Genomic DNA, 26369 nt, shown 5'->3' on the forward strand with positions numbered 1-26369 from the left:
AATCTGGGGTTAGTGCAAAGTTTAGAGAAATCAAAATAAATATCCTCAAGGGTATCTGAGCAGTCTATCCATCCTACAAATGTCAGATATCTAACAGTGAGATCTTCTCAGGCTGTCTAAACTTCATACTCAGAATTGAGTAGTTTTTCTTCAAAGTAGTTTGTGCCTTCAGTAACACACAGATCTGTTTAATGCACCCCACATCTTGTTTGTGATCATCCCATTTAAGTCAGTGCCTTTCTATTACTTAGAACAGGCCACCGCAGTAAACTTCTGATTCTTGTTAAAGGCAGAAGACTTTTCATCTTTGAGATAAAGTCTGCCTAAGACTCCAGAGAAGAAACAGTTGCCTCTGGTCCTTACAGGGCATGTGTACCTAAGGGCAGTTGCCTCACAGCATGGAACTCTTTAGGGTTTTACACAATGCCTGTCCACATGCTTGCAGACATTCAGATCTCTGATAGCTTAATAACAGTGGATGGAGCCACACAGATTCTCTCACAACTATGAAAGCAAATCACTAACAGCTTGCATCACTAACAGCTTGGCAATTAGAGAGCTACCAGGATTCATCTGTATGTGTGGAAAGGCAACTAAATCAGCCAATTTTCAACTTGCATGCACACTGCTCTGTCTGTTGGCTCCACCGTGGCTGGCTGCTGCCGTAGCAAAACACTTTGTGCCAGCTCAAAGATGCTGCTGTCTCCCAAACTCTTGTTCACTATGCTTTACCTAAAAACACACCATCATTCATGTGTGTTACACACTAAAGGATGTCACTGCATGAAGAACATGTCCTGCACATTTGTAATGAAACTTTCCAGGGTGTGGGAATTCTCTCAAAGCAGCTGACGTCACAAAGCTGCTGTTCTTTTTCATCCATTCTGGACAGATGAGGGTAGCACTTGGACAATTCATTAGCCATCAAGACATGCTATGGAGCAGGTTAACAGCTGAGATTTTGTAGCTGTTGCTGTCAGCAATTTCTGGCAATGGGACAGGAGCCAGCTGCTCAGCCAGCCCTGTTGCTAACAGACAGGCTGGGTTAGCTGGTATTGTGCCTCCTGTCAAAGGGAATTGCTTTGTTTTTGCACTGAATTGTCCAGGGTGAAAATCACAAAAAAATACACAAATGAAAGAGGAAAATTTCTTTCTTAATGGTGTTAACTCTGTGAGTGATTTTCAAACACATATGTTGACAGGAGAGGCCAAAGAAACCATGCAAAATACTGTGAGCAAGACATTTTTTTCACCTCCTTACAGGTTTTTTTTCAAATCCTTACAGTATTTTATACAAATACTTTCAGTTTACTATGCAACTTAAAACTTGTTTTTTTATGATTATTAAAATGAAATCATCAATGTAGTTAAGCTTATTTGTGGTCAATGACAAATTGGAAGTAACATAAACACTAGACTAAAAAAAAATCTGATTAACTGTCTTAATTCACTGCCTTTCTCATTTAGAGAGCTTCTGTCATTCTCCTGCCTTTGATTAAGTTATTATGGAAAAATCCAGAGAGTTCCAGCTGTCCATCATAATCGATGAGCTCAGCTAATTGCATCATACCAGCCAGTGCCCTTCATCATAGTCAAGACTTCCTGAGCATTCATTTAATGCTTGCAGACTTGACATTAACAAATTAAGCTGTCAGGAATACAGGTGGCACAGTGAAATCAACATTTATGCCTCTGCGTTGCTTACTGGGACATACATAAGAAAACACTTCAGCATCCAAAACCATATAGGCTGAGAGAGAGCATGCTCACAACTCCCTTCTGGTAAACAAATGCAGAAAAGTAGTATAGAAACCAAGGATGTGAAAAATTCCCCATTAGATCATACAGCAATGGATATGGTAGAAAATCTGGACATTTATAACTGTTCTGCATCTGCCTTGCTGAAATGTTCACGTTACAGGCCAATATTTTTCTTTCTCATCACAGTACAGAAGGTTTTGAATGCATTTTAGGCTTGCTATGCAAGCCAAATAAGACTGTTTTCAAGCTCTGCTGGCACAGAGCAATTTTAAAACTTGTGAAATGCTTAAAAAGGGAATGACTGAGCAGACAGAGCCGGCGGGTGTTGGGATGCCTGCCCATGGGACAAGTAGGGTTGGAAAACATCACTCTCACAAGTCCAAACTGCTATCTACTACATTCAACACATGTCTGGGTATGTTCAGAGCTCAGTAGAGGCTACAAAACCCACTCAACTTGCAGGGAAACAGCTGTACCGAGTTGTTTGCTGTCTTTGTTGGACTGCTAGTGTTTTCAGTATTAATTCAGCTAGTAGTGTTAGACTCCATTCTTGCTATTAGCTGTAGGTGACATGCACCCTTCTGACCTCCAGCTCACCTTTTGGAGTGAGCAGGATAAACTTGAAGAGATCTGAGATGATTTTGTCTTTGTGATGATAGCACAGGGTCCAGAAGAAGTATTTTGACTGCAGAAGGTGGAATACCTACTTCTTGTGCACCTTTATATCCAAGGCTATGTTAAGCATTGTTGGATTCAGGAGGGCTGTTTGTTAGTTTAATGGGATTTAGGGTGTGGGGTTTTTTAGGTGATTTTTTTTTTAGACAGTTCTGGCAAGCAATTTTATGGGCACTTCTAGAGGGGATATAGAGTTCAGCGTGGATTTTTATGTAACTCATTTCTTTAGCCAATGTTCCACTATCATGATGAAACTACTAATGAGGAAGGGTGGAGAAATTTCCCTAGAGAGAGAATGGAGAATTAAAAAATAAATAAATAAATAGAAGTATGTAACTTGACTTAGACAAACAAGTAGGGAGAGGAAGAGAAATATCTGAAGACTCCAGGCAGAGAGGAAAATGGCCGCTGTGGTTCAGAGAATAATGAAATGGGAAATACTGTGTGTAGAAACACAATAATTAAATATGCCATTTTATCAGGCTGTGAATACAAAAAACAGGTTGAGGATTACTGATTACAAATAAAAATATTTTTGCTTTAATCTTCTTTGTTTTTGTTGAGTAAACTCTTCCCGTCTGAACTCAAAATAGTAGTCAGCCCTTTGCACTCTATTACTGTGAAGGACACAAATTAAAGTCACAGATAGGATTAGAGGAAGAGGGTAGCTTCATGAAGGAATTGTAGCTTTGAAATCTCTCCTGTAAAAGGACTTTCAGAGGCAGTAAGAACAGAACAGAAATCATGAAGAGTGGTCACTTTAAAAAACATCTTCTTGGAGATTTGGAGATTGGCACGGACAGTAGCAAAGAAGAAGGAAAACGTAGGGATATCTATTATTGGAATAGACTTCCACTTAGTCTGAACTGGATCAGTATCAATCTATTGTTACTCTGAATATGGCCAAAATATTGAAAATGATTTATCTTTCACTTTGCAATCTTTTTCAGAAAAAAAATTGAGTATACAATTAACAGCAGGAAAAAATCCATCATCCACAGCCTGGACTATAAACAAGATCAACATAAGTGCTGATTATGATTAATCTGTCCTATGGGTCTCTCTTTGAAGCCTGCTCCTATTGATTTCAAAAGAAGTTGTTGACACTGTTTAATGTTGAGGGTTATCACTTTCTTTTGTATAATATGTTGCTGTTATCAATTTGTTATATTAATAACACCAGTAAACATATACTTGCTGTGCAATAATTATGTGTCTTTCTCCATAACTGCATCAATTGATATTAGACATCATCTACAAGCAAAATATATCTGTCCTACTATACTAACTGTATGCCCTCCAGAAACACAGAAATCAAATATATTTGATAAAATTAGGTCTATTTCCTTTGTAGAAATGACATCTTGTGTTTTCTTGTTTTCTTTCTTTTTTTAAATTTTATTTTCCTGGCTTCAACAGACTGAATTGATTCGTCTTGGCTTATTTGATCTAAAAAAGTATGCAGTCACAGAGAATCCCAGAACAGATAAGAAAGACCATGTGGAAATATCAAGTGCTGAAGATGCAAGCCAAGTTGTTAGAGACATCTCAGGAAGCTGGATGAATTGGAATATTACAATGGTCCACTCTTCACAGGTGAGATAGCATGAGAATCTTAAAATTTAAAAAATTAACAGTTCATCCAAAGACAGGAAGCATGGTGTCCATGCCTTCAACAAACCTTGTTCTCACCTCTCTAGCTCCTAGTACAATTTTAAAGACCACTAAAACTTTCCTATTTATGCAATAATAAGTGTGATGGTGCTTTTTTTTTCTCATACAGCCTTCTACAATGTGATTTGACCTAACAGTTTTTATCACTTCCCAGTAATTTGCGTAAATACATTGTCCCAGCAGACAGAATCTTAGGATTCATAGGGAATGAAGCAGATCATGCCATTAATGGTCATATAGAATCTCTATAGCTCAGCAGGCCATTTAATAGAAAGTTGATATAGCTGAAATACAGATATGGCTGGCAAAAATGACCAAGTATTCAGAAAAACAAATTAAGACAATGTAGAAATGTTACTGGTTACCACCAGAAGAAGATAATGGATTGAGAAATCCACTATCTGAATCTGACTGACTTAAGCAACAAGAATAGGTTGGATTTTTCAAGTATCCAGTGCTACATGATAACAAAGTTCATTTTAAGTCTTGCAAGGTCCATATAGTTCCCCAGTACAAGACAGACAGCTGTTTCCCATCTAGTTGCACTCTAGAGACGGAAACCCTGAGAAATCTTTCCCAGTAAACAAGCCTGCCTTTGGTAGTGTAGTAGTAAAGAATAAGGGCATTTTCATCAGACTTGCAAGATTTTGGCATGCTTAATTGAATTTGAAGATTTTTACAGAGGGGAAAAAAATAAGCAGTAATAATGAACCAAGGCAGAAAAGAAATATCATGAAGATAGTTGAAAGTAGTTTGGGATCAGCCATACACTGGGGTTGCTACTAATAACACAAAGAACAAGATTTGTTGGCTTGAAAGTGTTGTCACATGGGAAATTTATTACATAATGCCCTTAACCAGTTCAGCCAAGAACATGTTTGTACATCCCTGTGCTAGATCTAAAACTCATAGCCTTTAAAAGGTACTCTCCCCTTGAGCCCTACTGCATAAATTCTATCTTCTACCTGAAAACCTTGACTTTTTCTAACACGACATAATCCAAAACACATGAAATAACAAAAATGCATTTTTGTTTACATAACTGATGTTTTATTTGAATAACTATGGCACAGACTAAGGCTGACAGATCTTTTCTTGTTGCCCCTCAGCTGACATAGCTCCCTAATGCAGATTGTAAAATGGTCTTTTGATACACGGATATACTGCTAATGTCTTCTAACCTTTACAAAAGTACTCAAAAATTGTTTCCAAAATATTTTATATTACTAATACCAGTCATTTGCCAATATTTCTATTGGACCACCATGCAACATCAAATGTTTAACTGGTAATATTTGCATTGGAGCTTGACTGACTGCTCGCAGATCTCCCACTGGGGCCTGATATGCCACCAGTGGCCCACACATAGCAGCTTGATATTGGTTAATTTAGAGCATGTTATTTGTAATAAGTCTTTCACTGGATTCCTCCTTTTCTGTCTCACTAATCCTAGCGTCTATCACACTTGGAATCAAAACCAAATGTTAAGTTGGGGAAAGTGGTAAAAAGAACAGAAGATGATACTATGAAAGCAGAAGGATAAACTGCTGTTTCCATACCATGCCATATTGAACAATTCCTTTTCCAAAACTGAGATTGCTCACGCAATACATCCACATCATCTCTGCCAAGTATAAAGAAATGGAAAGTCCATCACAGCACAAATTTACATTCAGAAGGCTGTCTTTTCATATGTATCCTATGCACCATTTATGTTTTTTCTTTATTTCTACAAAAATCATCCATTTTTGAAAAGGAATATGATTTTTTTAAAGACATAAATAAATGCAGGAAACAACTTTTACATGCAGATGTTGCTTATACATGATGGTTTATCCAGCTACCTTAATGATGCAAAGTATAGAAATATTCAGTGATTTTATTACATATAATATTTTCATCTCACAAAAATTGGTTATAATTATTCTGATATGCAACTAATATGTGCTTGAGAGATTCAGGTCTTGTGAGCAGTGGTGAACTGTATAGTCTTTAGTTTCTAGTGTTTCATAAGAATAAATTATTAGTTTTTAACAATTATATCATCTTTAGTTATCTGTATTTTTTTCCCTATGTGGTTTTATCACATGAGATTTTCCAGATTTTGAATGCCTAGGGCCAGTTTGAGATATTTTTTTAAGTATCTAATTTGCTATAAATATTAAACAGACACCTTTCTCCTTTTAAGACTTTGATCTTGAGAATAATTACAGTATTACTTCTCTCCATTAAAGTGTTGTAAATTAGCATGGTGAATTCATTTTCAAGGGATGTGAATATCTTTATTCCGATTTTACATAAAAAGGATGTATGGGTAAAAGTGCTGTCTTCACATACTACCCTTTTTTTTTCCATTAACCCTGCATGGTTCACTTGCAGACTGCTCTTACCTGGGGGTGTACATGCCCTGTTGTGAGTTGCCAAAGCCACAGTCCTTCCGATTCACCCCACATGTAGCACTAATGGTGCCCTCCAAGTCTGCATCACCAACGACCCTCACCACCAATGCCTTCTACCAGGCACTCCTTACATTACATTTCTCCAAAAGTACCCCTTCACACATTTTCTCATGCACTCCAATTTAGCATTTTCTTATCTTTCCTTTTGTGTGTTCACAGTCTTCCTCAGTATCTACTCCCCCAGCAGCACTGCCTGTTCTTGAAAGTGTTTGAAGAAAAGAACCATGTTTTGGAGCACTGTTTTTAGCTATTTCTGAGTCAACAGCAATCCATGGCTGCCTCCTGCACAGGCCACCCCACAGCTCCTGCTCCCAGTTCCTGCCATTTATTCCCAATACAATTTTACTCAGTTAAGACAAATTTTTTCAAGCATGTAAGCACTTAACTCTCCAAAGCCATTATGTGGCCTGTATACACGACAGTAGGATCTCAGCCAAAACCAAGTATGCATGCATACAATGCTCAGCTTCCCTTAACCATCTCTGTAATAAGGACTGAAAGAAAATGATTTGTCAAAGTGTAATAATACAATTAATTTAAATTCTTCAAACACATTAATTTGTGAAAACTGAATCAGTCAACATTATGATTGATATCTAACATTGGTCTCTTACACACTGATACTTGTGACATATCCTCAGGCCTAAACTGTACCAGGATCACTTTATTAGGCTGATGAAAAGACACAAAGAGACTCTACAGACCATTGTTCTAAAAGTAGCACTTTTAAAGTCTTTTATTATAAAAATCTATGTACTGAAGTTTACCCAAAATGTTCTACTTATCAATGAAGCATAGCTTTAAAACAGTGAAAACTGGAAGGAATCTTCTTTCTCACTGTTGCAACGTAAGCCAGAAAAAGAAATTAGACACAAGCAATTGTACAAATACAGTTCTACTCTACTTTTTATTCCACTAGAACAAGAAGCCCTGTTCTCCAGAGCCAAAACTATAACAGGTAATGACTTCCTATGAAAACTAAACTTATAGAGCTATGGAAAGCCTCAAGAAAGCATTTATCCATTCTTCCCCTTTTAACACCTTCATGTCTCAGATTTCTTCACTGATATCTTTCTCTCTTTGATGGATGTCCTAAATCATAGACTCTTAGAGTGGTTTAGATTTTAGGGAACCTTAAAGATCATCTAGTTTTAAACCCCTGCCATGGACAGAGTTGCCAAGCACCAGATCAGGCCTCCCAGGATCCCACCCAATATGGCCTTGAATGCCTCCAGAGATGGGACATCTACAGTCTCTCTGGGCAGCCTGATCTAGTGTCTAACCACTCTAAATTATTTTCTTGTACCTGTTGTCTTCAAAATTACATCTCATTTTCTGCCTTTAGCTTTCAACTTTTGGCTAAGTATGTTCTTTTTCTGATCAGATGTAGTCTCAGATTTTACTTCCCACATTTCTTTCTTGAGTATCAGCTCCAGAAATTACTCCCAGATTCAACAAATCTTGTATTCTCCATCCTTCTGATTCCTGGCACTTCTTTCCAGATCACCTACATTGTTCAGTTCCTTTTTCTATAAGGCAAGAAAATTCTTCCCAAGAAACTGAATTTGTTAAAGGTTGCCTACCAGAAACTTGTAGACCTGACTTTTCATATCTCATCATCCACAGGTTTATGAACTTTAAGTAACTGTTCCCCTTGTTATCATTCTCTACTGTTTTCTCAACAGTTCCTTCCAAATGGCTGGGAGACATATAAAGATCCTCTTCTAAATTGCTTCCCTCTCCAAAAAGAAAAGGTTCAAAAATTCTCTCACACATAGTCCAGTAATTTGCTGCACAATTCATTGAGTAGTTTTAAATCCCCATTGCTACCACACTAGTAGCGATTCTGCCACTTCCTCTCAAGATGCATTAATCTTTCTTTTGTGCCTTCTTTTTAACTGTTACCTTCACACTTGAAACTTGTTCCTACAGCAGGAGGCATAATGGGAATTTTGTGGGGCCCTGGCTGGGAGCCTTCACCATCTTTTGCTCTATAAGCCTTTAGACCATCTCCAGGCCTTTTCCAGAGCTGCCACTGTCAAAAAGAGCTGGAAAGGTCCTGGCAACCCCCAATAACATCTCACCATCATTCTCTTGGTAGGAAGCATGCTTGTCACCATATCAGGTCCCAACCACAAAGAGATGTCTGAATTGTCTGATAAATCCCAGGGTAGAATTACCTGCTACCACCTTGACCATGTTGTATTTCCTCCTGCATTCCTTAGGCCTGATCCTCACAACCTTGGGTTGCACAGATTTTTCTCCTTGCTCACACCAGTTCTGAAACACAGAGTTTCTTGATGTGCAACTACTTTATAGATTCTATATGACATATGAGAACACAAACCTTTGCCTATAGATGTGAGGAAATTCACAGGTCACCAGAGCACTATATTTTACCCTTAATTCTCTAATGAAAGTATCCTCAGTTCATAATGTCTTTAATCACATTGGAAAGGGAGGAGGGAAGGAGGGGAGAAAGTGAGAATCCACTTCTAGAACAAAGCCCAAAAAGCCAATCTGTAGTATAGTAGTATCGTAAAACCCTGAAAATACAAGAGCTAAAGGACAAGGTGCTTAACCTTTAGAAGGAGCAGTGCACTTCAGTATAATTACATCTTCACTTTGCCCCAAAACGTAAGAAGGCTTTTGCTTTGTCTTTTCGAGACTGTAGACATAAAATTAGGTCAGCTGTGGGCAATATATTAAGCTTGCTTTCATACACTGCAGGCCTTGTTAGCAGGGCTTCACAAAGCATCTCTTGAAAAAGGAATACAAGATGCTCTTTGTAAATAAAAGTTCATGAGTCTGAGTGATGAAGTCATTTTCCAAAATTGCAGTGAACTATATTCTTTTTCACGAGCCGCTGAGAAACCAAGAGGTGGGCTTGAGGAAAATGGTTTGAATGAAGCATGTCAAAGCAACCACTTTACCCTATTAGTCCATGGCACGGCCAGGCTGCCTCCTCCCCCTCCCACATCCACAGCCTCCCCTCCCCCGACCAAAGAGAAGTGTTGTCGGGAAGCTTTTAATAAATGTGGCACTTTTCTGCTCTCCACTGAATAAACGAGATGTTAAAAACAAGGAAAAAAAGTAGTCACGAGAGCCCCTGCTTTGCACAGAGGGTCCGAGGGTACGCAAACAGACCGGTGGGGGTGGGGGGGGCGGAAAGCTGACCTCACTTGTAAACGGCAAAGTTGGAGTGGGAGGGTCCGGGCACGAAAGGTAAAAAGGGAACGATGTGAACATGTGAAGGAAGCCAGAGCACCGCGCACAGAGTCAGTCTGCATCCTGACAGGGGGAGATAAGGTGGCTGGGGAGCCAGCGGTGCTTTCCTGGAACACAACCTCCGCTTGACACTCTCTGCTTAAGCACTGCCCATCTGTATGTTATTGAGCTGGAGCCTCTGGGGAAAAGAGGAGCCACAGGCACAGAGAGTGAACGAGGGAGGGAGGCAGCAATAAGCGCTTTTCTTCCCTTCTTTGCTTTTTTTTTTTTTTTTTTCACCCTTTTAAATAAGGATCTGGTTAGACTGCCTTGAAGTGCCACATCTGGAAACTGAACGCTGAAAGAAAGTTAAAATAACTGAGGCACCACTAAGCCAAGGGGGGCTGATTGCAGAAGAGGGTAAACAATTACTAAGACGCTAGAAGACCACTGCTGGATGTAAGGGGAGGAAATGGCTTTGATCTCCGCCTGGCCCCTGGTTTTTCCTATATTATTCTTTTTGAGATGCTTCTCCTCCAGCACAGCCTCGAGCGCGGGAGGCGTCTTTCTGTTTGACATTGAAGGTAGCTCAGCGGTCAGCACACAAGAAGCTACTGTTATCAGAGGGCAGCAGCAGGCAGTTGCTACTGGAAGTTGGGTGCCTTTTCCTGAGGTACAGTAACTGCGTTCTCTCTCTGGTGTCTGCGCTTTTCTGCTTTCATCTGTCTGTGTCGAAGTTCCCATCTGGTTAACGTTAGCTTAATCATTTGATCCTTAAAGTGATGCAGGAGATTTTTGCAGGGGGTCTGAGACGCTGCATTTGGAGAGTAGAGAGATACAGTTCAAGACTTCAGATTGCACCCATGCCCTGCCTGCTGTGGGCAGGCAGCTGCTGTGCTTTGCAATGAGAGCAGCCTAGCACGTCTCCAACTTTCCTGCCAACATAACTAAGCAGGCTTGTCCAAACAGAACTGTTTTACAAGGGTTAATTGTCACTACACTTTTCTGCTTGCCTTATGTAGTGCTTGGAATTCTAACTCGCTTAAATTGCCAGAGACTCTATTTTGGGGGCAAAAAGTGTGCAGTAGAAGTTTGTGCTTCTGTTTCTGAATGCCATCCACCTCTAAAAGTTCCTTTCATTGACAAGAGCAAGGATAATAAATCAAACGCATCTAGGAAACTGCCTGCAGAGAAAACACCTGCAGAGATTTTATGCCTTCCAAAAAGTATGAGGTTGGGATTAGTGACAAATGAAATCAGAGAGATCTGAGAAGTTTGACTGTGGAAAATTTTCCAGCAGTCACTGTGTTAAGGGATAGAGTGACACGGATTCTAGCAGAGCTGCATCTGGAATGACCTATAAAAAAAACACAGCTTGGGAAAACAATAAATTACTCCAGCATGCACTGAGAGGGGGAGACAGTAATGTCTCATACGTGGGAGATACAAAGTAGAAGGCAAATTGTGTTACATAAGGTCATGGGAAGGGAAAGAGTTGCTCTAGCATGTCATCCAAAAATGAGGTGTGATTAGCACAGCCAAGTCCGTATGACAAAATCAAGATCTCAATCTCTTATATCACAAAGCTAATTCTACCCACCCACCCCCTCACTCCAATTATTAGAGCTAATAGTCATGGAAATTAATGTACGAGCTTTTCATATGGTCGGGATCACTGTAGGACTGGGCAAATCCCCACCTCCCACTCCCCACACTGCTGTGGCTCCAAGCAGCAGTGCAGCTTCTCAAAATGCCTGCCTGCCCACCTTGTGAGGGGCTTGCTGTGAAACATGACCTGTGTGAGAAAACTGGAGTCTAATCCCTGCTTTGCTCAGTGCAGGGGCTCTGAGGAGCCTCGGAGGCTTGGATGGGCTCCACGCCATGGGATGTACATCTTTGCTCTGTCGGCCTGGAATCAGCTGCTGGGAAGCCACATTGCCACCTGTTGCTTACAAAATGGAAAGTGAATTGAAATGCCAGATTTAGGAGTTGAATGGATTTTGTGGCTGGATTTCATGGGATAAAGGCTATAAATCTCTTTTTGTCATTCTTAGTATGATTCTGTTATATGGTTTTCCCAAAAGTCATGTTAATAGACTTTATGAAGGTGCTATGGGATATACACTGTACTTTGCAGAAGAATCACACTTTAGCCCCATCCACTCATCTCAATCATCTCTGAAGTTTCACCTAACAGACTAATTAACTGGTGTTTCTTCCAGCAGTTTATTTCAGCCCCTACAATGGGAACAATTAACACACTGATCAGATCCCATATTCCAAATGAATGCTGCTGCCTGTAGTAATTATGCCCAGGCTCTTGACACCAGGATGTTATTAGGAAGAAGCTCAGGCACCTTTGCTACATGCAGATGCACTCCATAACTATGTTTCAGGGCCCATCTCCATGACTACTTCCAGAGAAGCCTAGTAGGATGCTCTTTTGGGACAGGGTCAATGGCTCTGTTGCAATGAGAGTCAGCTACCCATTGATTCACAAGCTGGTAATGGAGGCTTGGGAACTTATTCTAAGCCCAGAGGTTGACCTGTGAACCATAGAGTGACACTGGTACTGTCTCTTCCAGCCCTCAGTTGGCTTGCTCCTCCCAAAGCCCATCACCTCTCATTCAGCCCTGAGAAGAGGGCCTATCCTAGCCATTTTGAATCAGCCTTTTCCAAGCCTGAGTTCTTAGCACACAGCTCACAGGGAACCGCAGTATAAACTCACTTACACAGCATGTCTTGATTCAGCTCCCTCGTCTAAATATTGACTCAGGCCCACAGCTCTCCCGAGCAGACAGAGGCTGTTAGTCACATTGAATAGTGCCAAGTTATACAAGGGGGTTGGTTAGTGAGGCAGAGCTAAGGGAACCACAAGCTCACTATGCACAGACCTTCATGAGGTCTGCGGTGCCACTCAACCACAAAGTCTGATGACAGAACACAGGGCAGATAGAAAGCATGGCATTTTAGCATGTGGGGAACGTGATGGACAGTACTGTACCCACACATGAGTCTGCTCTTCATAGTGTCTTCAAAAATCCAGGTCTATAACCATGTTGGTGGGAGTTTCTAAGATGCAAGCAATGTGACGTTCTTAATTCCTGGTGGGAGCTAATATTATGAACCAACTTCAGTTAATGTAAACAAGTATGTATAAGTGCTTATTTCTTAGTTTTCCACTTCTCCTTTCTCAAGTTTGGCAACCTTAAACTTAGAGGCACTTGGAGAAGTGGTACAAAAATTCAGAATTAATGTTAATGTGGATATTTCCTGTGCCTTAGATTTGAATTAAAGTCTCTTTATGGCAGAGGGAAGAGGCTAACTACATTTTCAATGCTATGCTAACTTGCTGTACCCCATCACAACGTGGACTGTGAATATGAGTTGAACTTCAGGCAATATCTAAATAGTTTGATGCCCTGGCAATAAATAAACACATAACTGGGGTTCAGTACATATAATTTAGGTATGTAACCCACGTTTAAACTTTTCTTTGAATTTGAATCAGGTATCGCATTTAAATGTAAGCCCAAATTTTCTTTTAAAAAACAAGTTTTAAAATTTCCTAATTCCTACTGGTCTGCCCTCAAAGGAGGCTCTTCCCCTGCAAGGACTTCCTTTAGGATGGCTTGAATAATTAGCTAAAGATTGGGGCACATTTAGATATTTAAATTAACTGTACTACATTCCATCCAATGTAAGGTCATGTTACCTGCATAACAGGCACTGGTAGTGGACACTGAGAAATAATATATCTAGCTCTATGTCTGTGTTCCAATAAGAATTCTTATAAATTGATGAACAATTTTCAGAAAATAACATGAAAAATATTAAATAGCTAGGAATTTGAAGGCAACTGGGAGATTCTAGAATTCAGCATACTTAGCTCCAGGGATTAATTGCTTAAGGACATATTCAGTGAACAGTTTTTCAATAAGAGTTTCACTGAAACATGAAGGTGGGATCACACGTAGAAATTGAAAGCAACTGCGTTCATCTAAAAGTTAGTTACAAATTTAAATTTTAAAGGTAATTAAGCAGTGGAGAATGGATCCAGTTGTGTTGGATTGCCTATCAAGAGGCAGATTAATATGAACAGCACTCTGTTAAGTATTCACTTCTCTAATGTGCAATTTAGGTTGTTAAGTTCCTTGAGACAGGAGCACAATAAGGCATGCGGGAGAGATGTTATGGTGCTGAAATCTTGAGGGGTCATGAACTCAAAGCTCCAGATCCAGCTCATCAATGCAACCCAACTGCAACTGACTGCATTAAATTAAAGAACAGGGCTTTTTTCCAAACAAGGATGGATTAAAATATTTGGCAAGAAAGGATCATCAGGGATGAAAGGATTTCAGACTGACAGCCCAACTGCAAATGAAAGCAAACAAGTGAATTGCAAACATTAGGAACCCTTGACTTTGTGTTCAATTTGTTTGCTTTAAGGGGGCTGAAGGAAAAGGGGTAGTGAGACACAGATAAATGAATGAAAACTAGAGCTAACTTCTGAGAGAAGTTACATCCCACTGTCTAAAACATGCCTTTAAAATAAGAAATAGGTCATACTTTGCCATTTGGATCTAAAGCCTCCTACTGTCAACATTTATGTTTGCAAATTTCACTGACACGATTTTAATTACATAGATTCCAATTTTATTTCCCAGTAGAATCAAAGTTGCTCATAATCAATGGAATAGTACAGAGTCTGAGGTGAGAGTAATCAGTGGGGCAAGACCTCAAATACTGGAGAACATGGCAAAAGATTCTCTGTGATTCACATTGTATTGCCACTCACTTTAATGCAAAAGGTCATATCCAGATGAAAATTCACTTTGTTCTTATATACTACAGGAGGTTCCAGAAAGTAAAAAAGAAAGGCCAGTACAGGAGGTCTGCGTAGAAAGGATTAGTGGAGAAAAGAGAAGATATTCTGTGGCTGAGCAAGAAAAGATGAATTGAAACATCTTCTGTGGAAAGAATGGAACCATATAGTGGGAAAGAAAGCAAATAGTTGAAGAAGAGGAAAAAATAGAGCAAGAATGAGATAATCCAAAGCCTTAAGGGTAAAAAAAAAAAAATCTGAAGTAGCGGGGAGAAGGCAAAGAGACGATTCTAAGTGCAGGAAATTACGACATCGTTGTATAGATTAAAAACTGTTTCCAGCATCAGTGCTTTTCACACAGAGAAAGGCAAAATAAGATAAATCCTTTAAAGGAAATTATCACAATAGCCAAGGCAAAAAGTAGCTATTTGCTTTAGAAAACAGTAAAAGGCAAAAGTAGTGTTGGAGATTGCACAATAAAATTACATGTTTAACCATCATTTTTTCCCACCTGACTTCTAGCAGCAGCTGCTGATCTAAGTTTCAAAAACAAGAAACAATATCTGAAGTGCTATCTTTCTGGTTTTCTAAAGCAATAAGCAATAATGAGTGCAGGAACTGCGGCAGCCTCACCTCTCTAAAATGGCTTACATTTAATATCTGAAATAGAATAAGCAAAAGCCCCGGCCACTTGTTAACAAATACTCAAATTATCTCCAAATTGCCTTTATCCCTTTCCCAAAAAGTGTTGAAACAGGAGGTCTTACAGACTGTTTAGAGAAAGCATCGGGTGATCCTTACTTGTAGCGTTATTCTGTTGAAAACAAACTAGGTCTAAAAGAAACAGCAGAAGACCTAATCCCGAGGTCTGAGCCAAAAAGGGTTTTAGCTTGACAGAATCTTTATGCTCTTTTAAGCTAATGGAAACTGCACCTACCATTGAAAAAGCATATCTTTAAATGAATTCATTTCAGACTCTTAGGGTTACATTAGGTTAACTCCCATAAGAGGCAAATTGGATATATATTTTTTTTTCAACAAGGTTATGTTCTTAGAAGCTTCTATTTGCAGGGAGGAAGTTTTATTGCAGATGTTTGTGATTCCAGCTTAAGTTTCTCATCAAAGCTTTAATGAACATCAGCTGCTAGGAGCAGAGCAGTCAGACCCCCCCCCCCCCAAACTTTTTAAATTGTAGGAAGCTGAAGTGAATGGAACCAAAGGTCAGGGAAGATAGATAGTGGGAAATGTTCTCTATTTTTAGAAGATACATAAAGCACTCACCAGAATTATGCTATTTAAACTCTGCTGTAGTGAGTTCCCACAAAGTTTTGGGCTAATACCTGAAAAGTGTACCAAAGTTTATTCAGGACTGTGAAAACCAATGAAAGGTGTTTCATGTCCTGTTCTTATTCATGATATGGGAAACAAGAATTAAAATTCAAAGTTTTCCAGAGGCTACAAAGCAATAAAATAATTGGTTACTGAAAGATAGCATATCCTGATTTTAGCTGATTAGCACATCTACAATTTTAATTAGAGCTCTTAGTGTACGTGAGCTGTTCAAGAGAAAATAGATCTTGTTTCTGATTAAGATACAAACAGCCACTGATAATTTACAGTTTGCTTCTGGACATTTATTTCAAACCCCCAAACACAAATACACTTGGTTGTTATATTTTAATTGGCCCTCTCAAATATTTGGATCTTATAACAGTTAATTTTCAGACACCAACATGAGCTGGGAATGTTTGGTTTGTGCATTGTAATGCAAGATTCAACAATTACTGAATAGTACAGTATACAAAGCTGTTAAAGCTTCAAAGATTTTGAAATCTAATTCTTTGTAATTAATGATCTCTGAGAGGTTTTCTTAACTATCAGACAGGATATATATGGTATTTGGCTATGCAAGTATGGATCAACTAAGTTGTAGTAAATATGACCTGACTTGTCTTTCCTCTTTAAATCTATTCTACAACTATTTAGATGGTAATTTCCGTAAAAGAAATACTTCAAATACACAAATACACTAGGCCTCTTTTTTTATTTTGTTAATGACAAATGGACAAGAAACAGAGCCAAAAATCCAACATTCAAGAGAAACTAAGAAAAGAAATATAAGACAAAAAATAACGAGAGTCTAGTGAAAAATAATTTATGAATTGCTATTCCAATTCTACAATATTTTATAAAGAACTAAGATCTTATTTTGTAAGTTCTGATACAGGGAATCCAGGGAGAATGGGAAGAACTGGCACGAGTGCTAAATTGAATCACAATTTAATAAATAAATGAACCTACCTGCGTGAGCAAATTGCAATGATCTGGGGTGTTATAACTAGATAACCTTTAAGGTCCCTTCCAACCTAAGCCACTCTATGATTCTATAGTTCTAAGTACAGCCATTTTATCCAAATGAATTATAGTTAAACTCTGTCTTTCCAACAGAAATGAATAAAAAAGAATTTATTCAGCCTTTCTCTGCTAGTGCCAGATGTAGGAAATTACATAGAGAACAAGTATCTAAACAGATCATTTCTGGGCTATTTTGTACCCTGTTACCACCCAATGATCCAGTTTCATCCTGTTGCTTTTGAATGAAAAGTCTTTTCTGTGGCAAGAGATGAGCAGACTTCGTATTTTGCGGTTTTATTGTGTTCTCTCTCTACTTCCATGTCAATGGAAGAGACTGACTGCCGTGGCTCTACAGCATTACTAAGGCACCAGCTAGTTACTTATAGGTCAACTGAAATCTGGAGTTGAGTAAGGGATATTTCTGAGGGATGGAGAAAGAGATGACTTTCTTTTTTTCCTCCTGTTGCATTTATCTTTCCCTTCCTTGAGACAATAAGAAAAAGATTAATTCATTATTAGACCTTGCCCATGATAAAACCAGCCATGTGCAGAGAAGCAGTGAAAGATCAAGACAGGTAATTTCCTTTCCTTAGCCCTGATATCTCCTCTGACCACCTCCAAGTATCAGTCAGACAGGATCTCTGGGTACAGGACTTGTAGCACAAAATAAACCATGCACAGCTGCCTACCTTTCTTCCCACACATTTGCAAGGTGCTAGCTCCACCAAGCTGGAAACTGTGCTGAGAATACAGCACAGAGACATGGCACCTTCCATCAGCTGTCCCATTTTGTCCACCATCAGGCCACTCTTGGAGTGGATGGATGCAAGCTTCCTTTCTTGATCTGTCAAGTTTTCCACACATGCATTTGGTACTTTTAGACTTTTAAATTGATGCTTTGCTGGCTGGACAAGCAGATCTACTGCAATTTCAAAATTTGAAAGAGCTGTAAAATCAAACCAGGAAATACTAATAACTTGGTGAGGTAGCTGTGGCAAAAGGGAAATCAAAGGTAGCTTCAGTCACCCCTGACCACCTTCTTCATGTTTACTATATCTGATTAAACACTGTCCCACAAGAACAGTAGTACATGCTTTAAGAAACACTTCTATTATTTATTCCTCCAAAAATCTTGTGTCTGTCTGGAAATTTCTCTGGGATTGCTGTACTGCATCAACTGATTATATCCCCCCTATGTGGACGACTCAGGTGAATGGAGCATGGCTCAGAGGGCACATTTCATGTGAGTGATTTGTGGGGACTGGGTGGAGGGTGGTTAATGATGAAACAGGAAAATTATTTATCCGCTTTCCTATAAATTGTTTTCCTTGAATAAGCTTGGTGTTTAGTTTGAAAGAGGAAGATCAAATAGTAGCCTTTCCAGCTGCAGATCTTCTATTTGCAATAGTGATCATCTGTAACAGTAATATTTTTACTTAGTGGCCATAGTAATAAGTACATTAGAGTGGAGGCTGGTGTTAAGCTCTAATCCTTAACCAGCTTGCAGACAGCTAAGACGTTTTAGCCCTTCCCCTCTTTGGAAAAGAATGCCTTTTAAGCAGAGGCTTTGTCTTTCTCACTGTATATGGAAAAAATGACTATGCACTTTGATGGAGAATGCCTAGCTGAGAAGTGTTTATGTTGGATCCAACCCCATCTCTGTTGCTGAATGGCATTTTGTTTTTCATTTGGACTGGAGAAGGGGTAACAGTGTGGAAACATTTTCAACACAGGAAACTTAGAAAATTAAATACAATTACCTTCTTAAGGCAATAGATAATGTTGTTGCTCCACATAAAGCCATCTGGCTTTCAGCTTTGGATTGTTTTTATGAGAGTCACAGTTACTCTGTCACTACTGCAATGGAAGCATACACAGATCTCACCAAGGAACAAGAATATTGTGACAATGGTCTGGAAGGGGGGTCTCCGTGTGGTTTTTGCATGTTGTTCGTTCTCTGCTTTGCTTATTGATTTCGGGATTACACATAGATGACGAGACATATTCCCTCTCCCTCCAACTCCAAACTCCTCGATGAAACAGGGGAAAATAGAAACAACTTTATTTCTGTATCATCTCTGCCAACAGGATGCTATCTGCAGTCAGAGCAACTGGTTTCAATCTTGCTAGTTTTAGTTTTAGCAACCACAGAGTGTTTTGTCCAAAACTTTGGGAAGACAGTTTCTGCCAGCAGCATAATCTGGTGTTTATTATCATCAGAAAGAAAGATCTATTTTGGAAGCTGACAAGTTGATAACTCTTCAGGTGATGCAAATATATTCCCAGTTGTCAGGGTTAAGCCAAGTGAGGTTTTTGAGTTGATCTGTTATTAAGTTAGGGCCTTGTCCTGTCTCCTTTAATGAAAACACAATTTTTTCAGTATATTTTGAGGAGAGCTCAGCTACACTTTATATACAAATGATGAAGATCTTATGGTGTTTCTTGTTTGGGTGGAAAATCAGATTAAATTCAGTCATTAGATATTCCCTTAAGCAGCTGCAGGCTGGCCAGACATGGCATGCATGCATGACTGCAGAGTAGCCATTGCACCATGATGCTCTTACTGAGACAACATCAGAGACAAAGACAAAAAGGGATGATACTGAGAGCCACATACAGGGGACAAGATAAAGAAGACTAGTAATAGGAAATGGGTCGTTGTTTCTTTCACCACTCATTGAACTAATTGTTTACTGAAAAGGATTATGGATTCAAAATCAGAGAGGGTGGGTTTTTTGTTCATTTTAACATTAAAAGGTTCATATTGCTGAGAATCCTAAAAACACACCACTGCAGTTGTAATGACCATTTCATATACATGAAAAACCCAAGAAAAGTCCACTATTAGATTCACTTGCCCAATAAAGCCTTAATTCTCATTGAACCTATCATACCTTGGAATTCACATATTCTCAAGAATATGTAATAACATTGGAGTTTTTTCACTGAATGACACTCAACAAGAAGTAATTTTCACATATATTATTTTCCCAATAATAATTCACATTTGTAAGCTAAATAACCAAATAGAAAGCTTGTTATTGTGTAATTCAAGTAATTGCTTTAGTTTGTAATCTCATTAAATGTAATTAGAATTGAGATACCTGTCAAGATAAGTGGATAAAAAAAGATTACCAGTACTGTGTCCAAAACTTTCATCAACTTTTGGTTAATTCCTGATTTGCAGCATCAATGGAGCATTGGAAGCAATAAATATTTCGTAGCTAGCAATGTCAGAAATTGAAGTGAACAATACAGGAATTTAATGTATTTAATGTACTGCACCAGATTGTTTATCATAAAATTTACTGTGAATAGTTTAAAAATAAGTTTGAAATGGCAAATAACTCATTTATGTGAGGCTTCTTTCCTTGAAACAGCAAATTCATTACAGCAGCTTTTTGCATGCAAACATTCATCTAACAGCTGTAGAGTCCTAGTAAAAGGGGTAATTAACTGTCTGCATATGATGTCACACAGAGAATTCACTTCTCCAGTAATAACAGTGTGACCTTTGTCATCCAGAAGAATTTGATACTGTGGACCAGAGGTAACATAGGCTTACAGAAATTATAAATAGTGCTTGGGAGATTTAAGGGAAGCTGGTGAACAATCTTATTTTGTTTTAATTCTCTAGGTTTGTAAGATCTCAAAGATCAGATTAATTTAGCAAACATCAATAGGAAAAAAATAAACTTGAAGAGCAATCGTTCTGTTACTGACTTCTGAGAGCCTCATTCTGCAGGGAAAGACAAAGGTTCTTCTGAAATATCACTACATGGGGATTTATAGGTTCAAGTACGAAGACAGCAAAGTAAAGAAAACCCCAGAACACCTTAAAGCCATAACTACAAAGTTAATTTAATTTTTTGTGTGTGAAATTTTAGCACATTCTTTCTTTTTCTCTCTAACTAATCATTTTCGTATAACTTTTTATATACTATGGCAGAAAATCCTTGAAGGTCACTCATGAAATCCACCCTCAAATATCACAGTGTGGTCTTCCCTTAGAAAGGATGGAGAAAAAAATAGGAAATAAAGATAGCACAATGCCAAGCACTGCTGTCTAATTAAGCAAATTATTTTAAAGCATGGTTGCTTATTTGTAAGCCAGAAAGTTATATCAGCACTGGATTAAAAAGACTGAAATCATGGGACTAGCAACAACTTTATAATCACAGCTGACAATGGAAATAAGTAGTGGCTACCAGAAATGTCTGTCACATGGGGATACACATTATTCTCATTTGTTTTGACTAATTCTCTTAAAAGCCATAGAATCATCATAGAATGGTCTGGGTTGGAAGGGACCTTTAAGATCATCTAGTTCCAACCCCCCTGCTATAGAAAGGGACACCTTCCTCTAGACCAGGTTGCTCAAGGCCCCATCCAGCCTGGCCTTGAATGTTTCCGGAGAGGGGGCATCCACTACTTCCCTGGGCAACCTGTTCTACTGCATCACCACCCTCACAGTAAAGAATTTCTTCTTAATATCTAGTCTAAGTCTACCATCTTCCAGTTTCTCTCTGCCCTGTCACTACATGCCCTTATAAAAAGTCCGTCCCCAGCTTTCCTGTAGGCTCCCTTCAGTTACTGGAAGGCTACTATAAAGTCCCCATGGAGCCTTCTCTAGTCTGAAGAGGCACAGCTGCTCCAGAATGTCCTCACAGGGATAGATGCTCCATCTCTCTGGTCATCGTCATGGACCTCCCCTGGGTCTGCTCCATCAGTTCTATGTCCTTCTTGTTTTGGGGGCCCCAGATCTGAACACTATATTCCAAGTCACTTGTTTCACTGTTGTAGATTACATTGGGTACACAGAGGCTTTTCTTGTGAAAACTAGAGCTAATGGAAGTTCTGCAGATCATGTTCAACCTTCCTGGATCTGACATCAACTTGGGGAAACAAGAAAAGAGGGGAAAGCCTGTCTTAATCCAAAAAATGAAGTATATCTGAATGGGAACAGAGTTTTAAAAAGGTCTGAAGCCATGTGAATAATATTATTGTAGAAATAGAGCTGGTATGTAGCACTTCCACCAGCATACAACAAAGCCCTTTCCAAAGCTGACTATTGTCACTCAATGGGATGAGGTTCAATAAGACCAAGTGCCGGGTCCTGCACTTTGGCCACAATAACCCCATGCAATGCTATAGGCTTGGGGCAGAATGGCTTGAAGAATGTAGAGAGGAAAAGGACCTGGGGGTGTTGGTTGATGCTCGGCTTAACATGAGCCGGCAGTGTGCCCAGGTGGCCAAGAAGGCCAACGGCATCCTGGCCTGTATTAGAAATAGTGTAGCCAGCAGGAGCAGGGAGGTGATCATCCCCCTGTACTCAGCTCTGGTGCGACCGCACCTTGAGTACTGTGCTCAGTTTTGGGCCCCTCACTACAAGAAGGACATTGAGGCCCTGGAGCGTGTTCAGAGAAGGGCAACAAAACTGGTGAGGGGTCTGGAGCACAAGTCTTATGAGGAGCGGCTGAGGGAGCTGGGATTGTTTAGTCTGGAGAAGAGGAGGCTCAGAGGAGCACTCTACCACTTCCTGAAGGGGGGTTGTGGTGAGGAGGGGGTGGGCCTCTTCTCCCTGATAAATAACGACAGGACGAGAGGGAATGGCCACAAGTTGCGCCGGGGAACATTTAGATTAGACCTGAGGAAATATTTTTTCTCTGAAAGAGTGGTCAGGCACTGGAATGGCCTGCCTAGGGAGGTGGTTGAGGCACCATCCCTAGCGCTGTTCAAGAAGCGTTTAGATGAGGTGCTAAGGGATTTGATTTAGTAGTTGGGTAGGGATAGTGATAGGAGGATGGTTGGACTAGATGATCTTGTAGGTCCTTTCCAACCTTATGAACCTACGAACCTATGAACCTATGAACTGATCCATTCCACAGATGGATAAACTGAGGGAAAGATTGATGTGCACAGTCACACAATATGAGCAGAATAGTGTGTTTTCATGCATCTTGATATCTTTATGAACATAGAGACAATGGAGCCCATGTACAGATTTTTTTCAACTATTCAGTGAAAAGCAATATTTTTCTTATGTCAATTTCAAACTTAATATAATGAAACTGTGTAGGTTTTAGTAGACTTGAGGTGATGAGTATGTCATGAAGTGGATGAGTAACTAGAACCCAGGTGCACAGATATGCCAAATGGAGAAGAGGTTAACAGGATGAATGGAAATCCAGACCAGGAGGACACAAGCAGAGAACAAGACAGCAGCAGAAGGGCTGTGGGAGCTGACCAGGGACAAATGGAGATCCACAACCCATCAACATAATGTCCTTATGCATCATTAATAGCTTAAGTACAGAGACCTCCCCCATGAAAGGCCAGTGAGCAAACATCTCATCTGAATGACATTTACTGTAAGACCATTTAGATGACATTCAAGCCTTGTTGCCAACAAGAGAGACACATAATACAGACAGGACTAAAAGGTATCCTATAAATAACAACTGTTGTGAATGAGTGTTATGAATATAAACTGAGCAGACACAGATTTAATTAATATCTCACTATAAATAAATGGACCTACTGGAACATACTGTCTGCATCAAACCCCTCAAGGCTACAAGAAGTCACTAAGCTTTTGAGGAAACCTGAAACCACACAGTTCCCTATCTATAAGATTCTTCTTTCTCCTTTGGAAAATTGACATACATCCACATTTGAGGGACTTCAGAGACAGAAGAAATTGATATATAAATTATCTGCACCTATATTTACAAGTTAAAAAAAAAAAAGGTGGTAGAAAAATGAATGATGGTTATCAAGTACTTTTAAATAAAGAGCCCATGGATGACTTCTAGAAATATTTTCCATTGCCTGCCTCCAAAAACATCCAAACAGAGAATAAATAAAGCGGAGAAAATTTCATTAGACAAATTTTATCCTAAATCATATGGTTCACATAGAATTTGATTCCATAATATCCTTTACCCACATGGCCTACACAGAGTTGTATCAAATGTAGTTATAAAGATGGATTCTTTTGGCAGACTAGAGGAGTAAAAAAAATCAAAATGTTTAAATACAGTCATTTAATATCTTAACCATTTCTGCTACTGAGAGAGAGAAACTGCCATTTCAAGCTTCTCCTTTAGAAGAATAGCACCAAGCTGCTCATGCATACAGAGTGTACTGTACATCTGCCAGATTTTATATTTTGTGAATAAATGGAGGGGAGGGCTGGGAGGTCAGGACAGAGGGGCAGAGTGTCATTACAGCTCTTTTTTTGCATGAAGTTTCCCAGCAGCCTGAAGAAGAACCCGTTTTTGTCTCTACATTCATGAATAACATGTCTGACTTGAGGAATTCAAAATATCTGTTACTCTGCTCTCAGGGAGCAAGTAATGGTCAAAAGTCCATCAGTCTACAATTGAAAGTCTGGATTTTGAAATTCCATCTTTGTGAGAGGTTTGCTCTGCAGCCGTTCAAGGAGGTGCCAGACATAAGTTCTACAGATTGCCCAAGTCACTCACGACAACTCAGAGCTCTTCCTCCTAGATATAGCTGCAGTGCTCAATTGCAGCTTGAGCCAGAAGTGAACGTAGCAACCTTAAGATGATCGCTGAATCACAGAATTGCTCAGGTTGGAAAAGATCTACAAGATCATCAAGTCCAACCAGAACCTAACCATACTACCCTAAATCTAACAACCCACTGCTAAGTTAAGTCCCTGAGTACCACATCCAAATAGATTTTAAACAGGGACTGTGAGTCAGCCATCTCCCTAGGGAGCTTATTACAGTGCTTAACAACCCATTCTGTAAAGTTTTTCCTGATATCCAATCTAAACCTCCCCTGGCACTACTTGAGGCCAGTTCCCCTTGTCTTGCCAACTGTCACCAGTGGAAAGAGAAGGTGATGGTGAGGATCAGTTTTGCCCTTTGTAAAATGGGATAATCTTGTATCTCATAGGCACATGTTAGAACTAAAGTCACTGTTTGCAGTGAGCACAGAGTATCTCAGATAACAATAAAACGTCTTAGTAATAATTGCCTACAAATTTATTTTATACAATCGCAGAACTATAGAATTGTTTGAGTTTGAAAGGATCTTTAATGGCCAAACAGTCTAATTCCCCTGCAATGAAACAGGGACAGCTACAGCTAGATCAGGTTTTTCAGAGCCCTTTCCAGCCTGATCTTGAATGTCTCCAGGGATGGGTCATCCACCAGCTCTCTGACCAACCTGTTCCGGTGCCTCACCACTCCTATTGTAAAAAACCATCTTCCTTTTATCCAAACTAAATCTCACCTGTTTTAGTTTGAAACCATTTCCCCTTGTCCCTTCTTAAATATGCTCAGTGCTGTACAAAGCCATCAGACTGAGGTGGGACTGATAACTCAGCAATAAGATCATTTTCCCGGTAGCAATGTTCAGCAGTATTTTTTAACTCTTTGTAAGAATTGCAGCTTTACCAAAGGTGTTAGCATAAATTTACACTTTCTCCTCCCACCTCCAAGATGAAAAATATATCTCATGGATGGACTGAAAATATTTAGCTTGTGGATTTTTGAATGCACAAGTATCAATGGAGATGGTAATGCCAGTGCTGGGCAATATAATAGAAAGCTTTGAAAGCTAGCTGTAAAAAAGTGGAAATGTCACACTCTTAACTGTCCAGAATCAAGCTAACTCCAATGTAGCAACACAACTGCTTGGGTGATTCAACCCACTCCTGAGCTATCAAGTCTCCCTTTGCATTCAGTAATGCACAACAGGCACAGCTGACCTACTTAAGATGTATTTTCTTATAAAAGGAATTAAACCAGCCAAAGGTAGTCTAGTTAGCTTCTTCTTATGTGGATATCTCCACACTGATGATGCTCAGCCCGCTGAGGTTTGGTTCTCTTACACAGGCATCCTACTGCCCAGCTGCAAGTGTTGCTGGCCTAGATACCCATAGGTCAGTACAGCCACAGCTGTGTCAGCACTACAAGCACCTGGGCCAAGGAGGTCCTATAAGGTTCAGCCTAGACCTTCTAATATTTTTCTGTCTTCATTGCTGACACAGGCATACCAGTTGGTGTCTGCTGAATGCTGAAATGTTTTCTGTGAGTATTTGGCTGGAGATTGAGTATTTCCAAATGTGAACACAACATTGAAGGCAATAAAGACCAGGAATCTCTTTGGAAAGGAATCCCACCTATTCTGAAGAAAACAGTGAAAATTGGAATAGCAACAAACGTGCAGTAGAGAACTGCTTTCTTAGAGCTGTTTGTGTAATGTTCTAATTTCCAATAGATAATTAAATAAATAAATAGAAAATACCAGGAGATATTCAAGAAAGAAAACATCTTTATTTTTAGGAAGGGCAGTAGGCTATTTATTCAAGCTGGCCTAAGCAAACAATCTTCAAAAAGGCCCCAGTACTGTTTCTACCAATTTCAAATATTGTACAT

The 26369-nt window shown here is 39.4% G+C and overlaps 1 protein-coding gene across 2 annotated transcripts in view; it reads left to right on the forward strand.

Annotated features, from left to right (window-relative positions):
* Positions 1-9854: 9854 nt before the first annotated feature.
* LAMA4 (laminin subunit alpha 4) overlaps positions 9855-26369 on the forward strand; it is a 95649-nt gene continuing 79134 nt past the window's right edge. For both annotated transcript variants that reach the window (XM_065734895.1, XM_065734905.1), the window contains exon 1: positions 9855-10449. In XM_065734895.1, the coding sequence (XP_065590967.1) occupies positions 10249-10449 (201 nt within the window). In that variant the 5' untranslated portion in view covers positions 9855-10248. The remainder of the gene's footprint in view (positions 10450-26369) is intronic.

This window comes from Cyrtonyx montezumae, unplaced genomic scaffold (genome assembly GCF_038088225.1).
Source record: "Cyrtonyx montezumae isolate F1298 unplaced genomic scaffold, pur_monq_1.0 scaffold_0, whole genome shotgun sequence".
Lineage (NCBI taxonomy): Eukaryota > Metazoa > Chordata > Aves > Galliformes > Odontophoridae > Cyrtonyx > Cyrtonyx montezumae.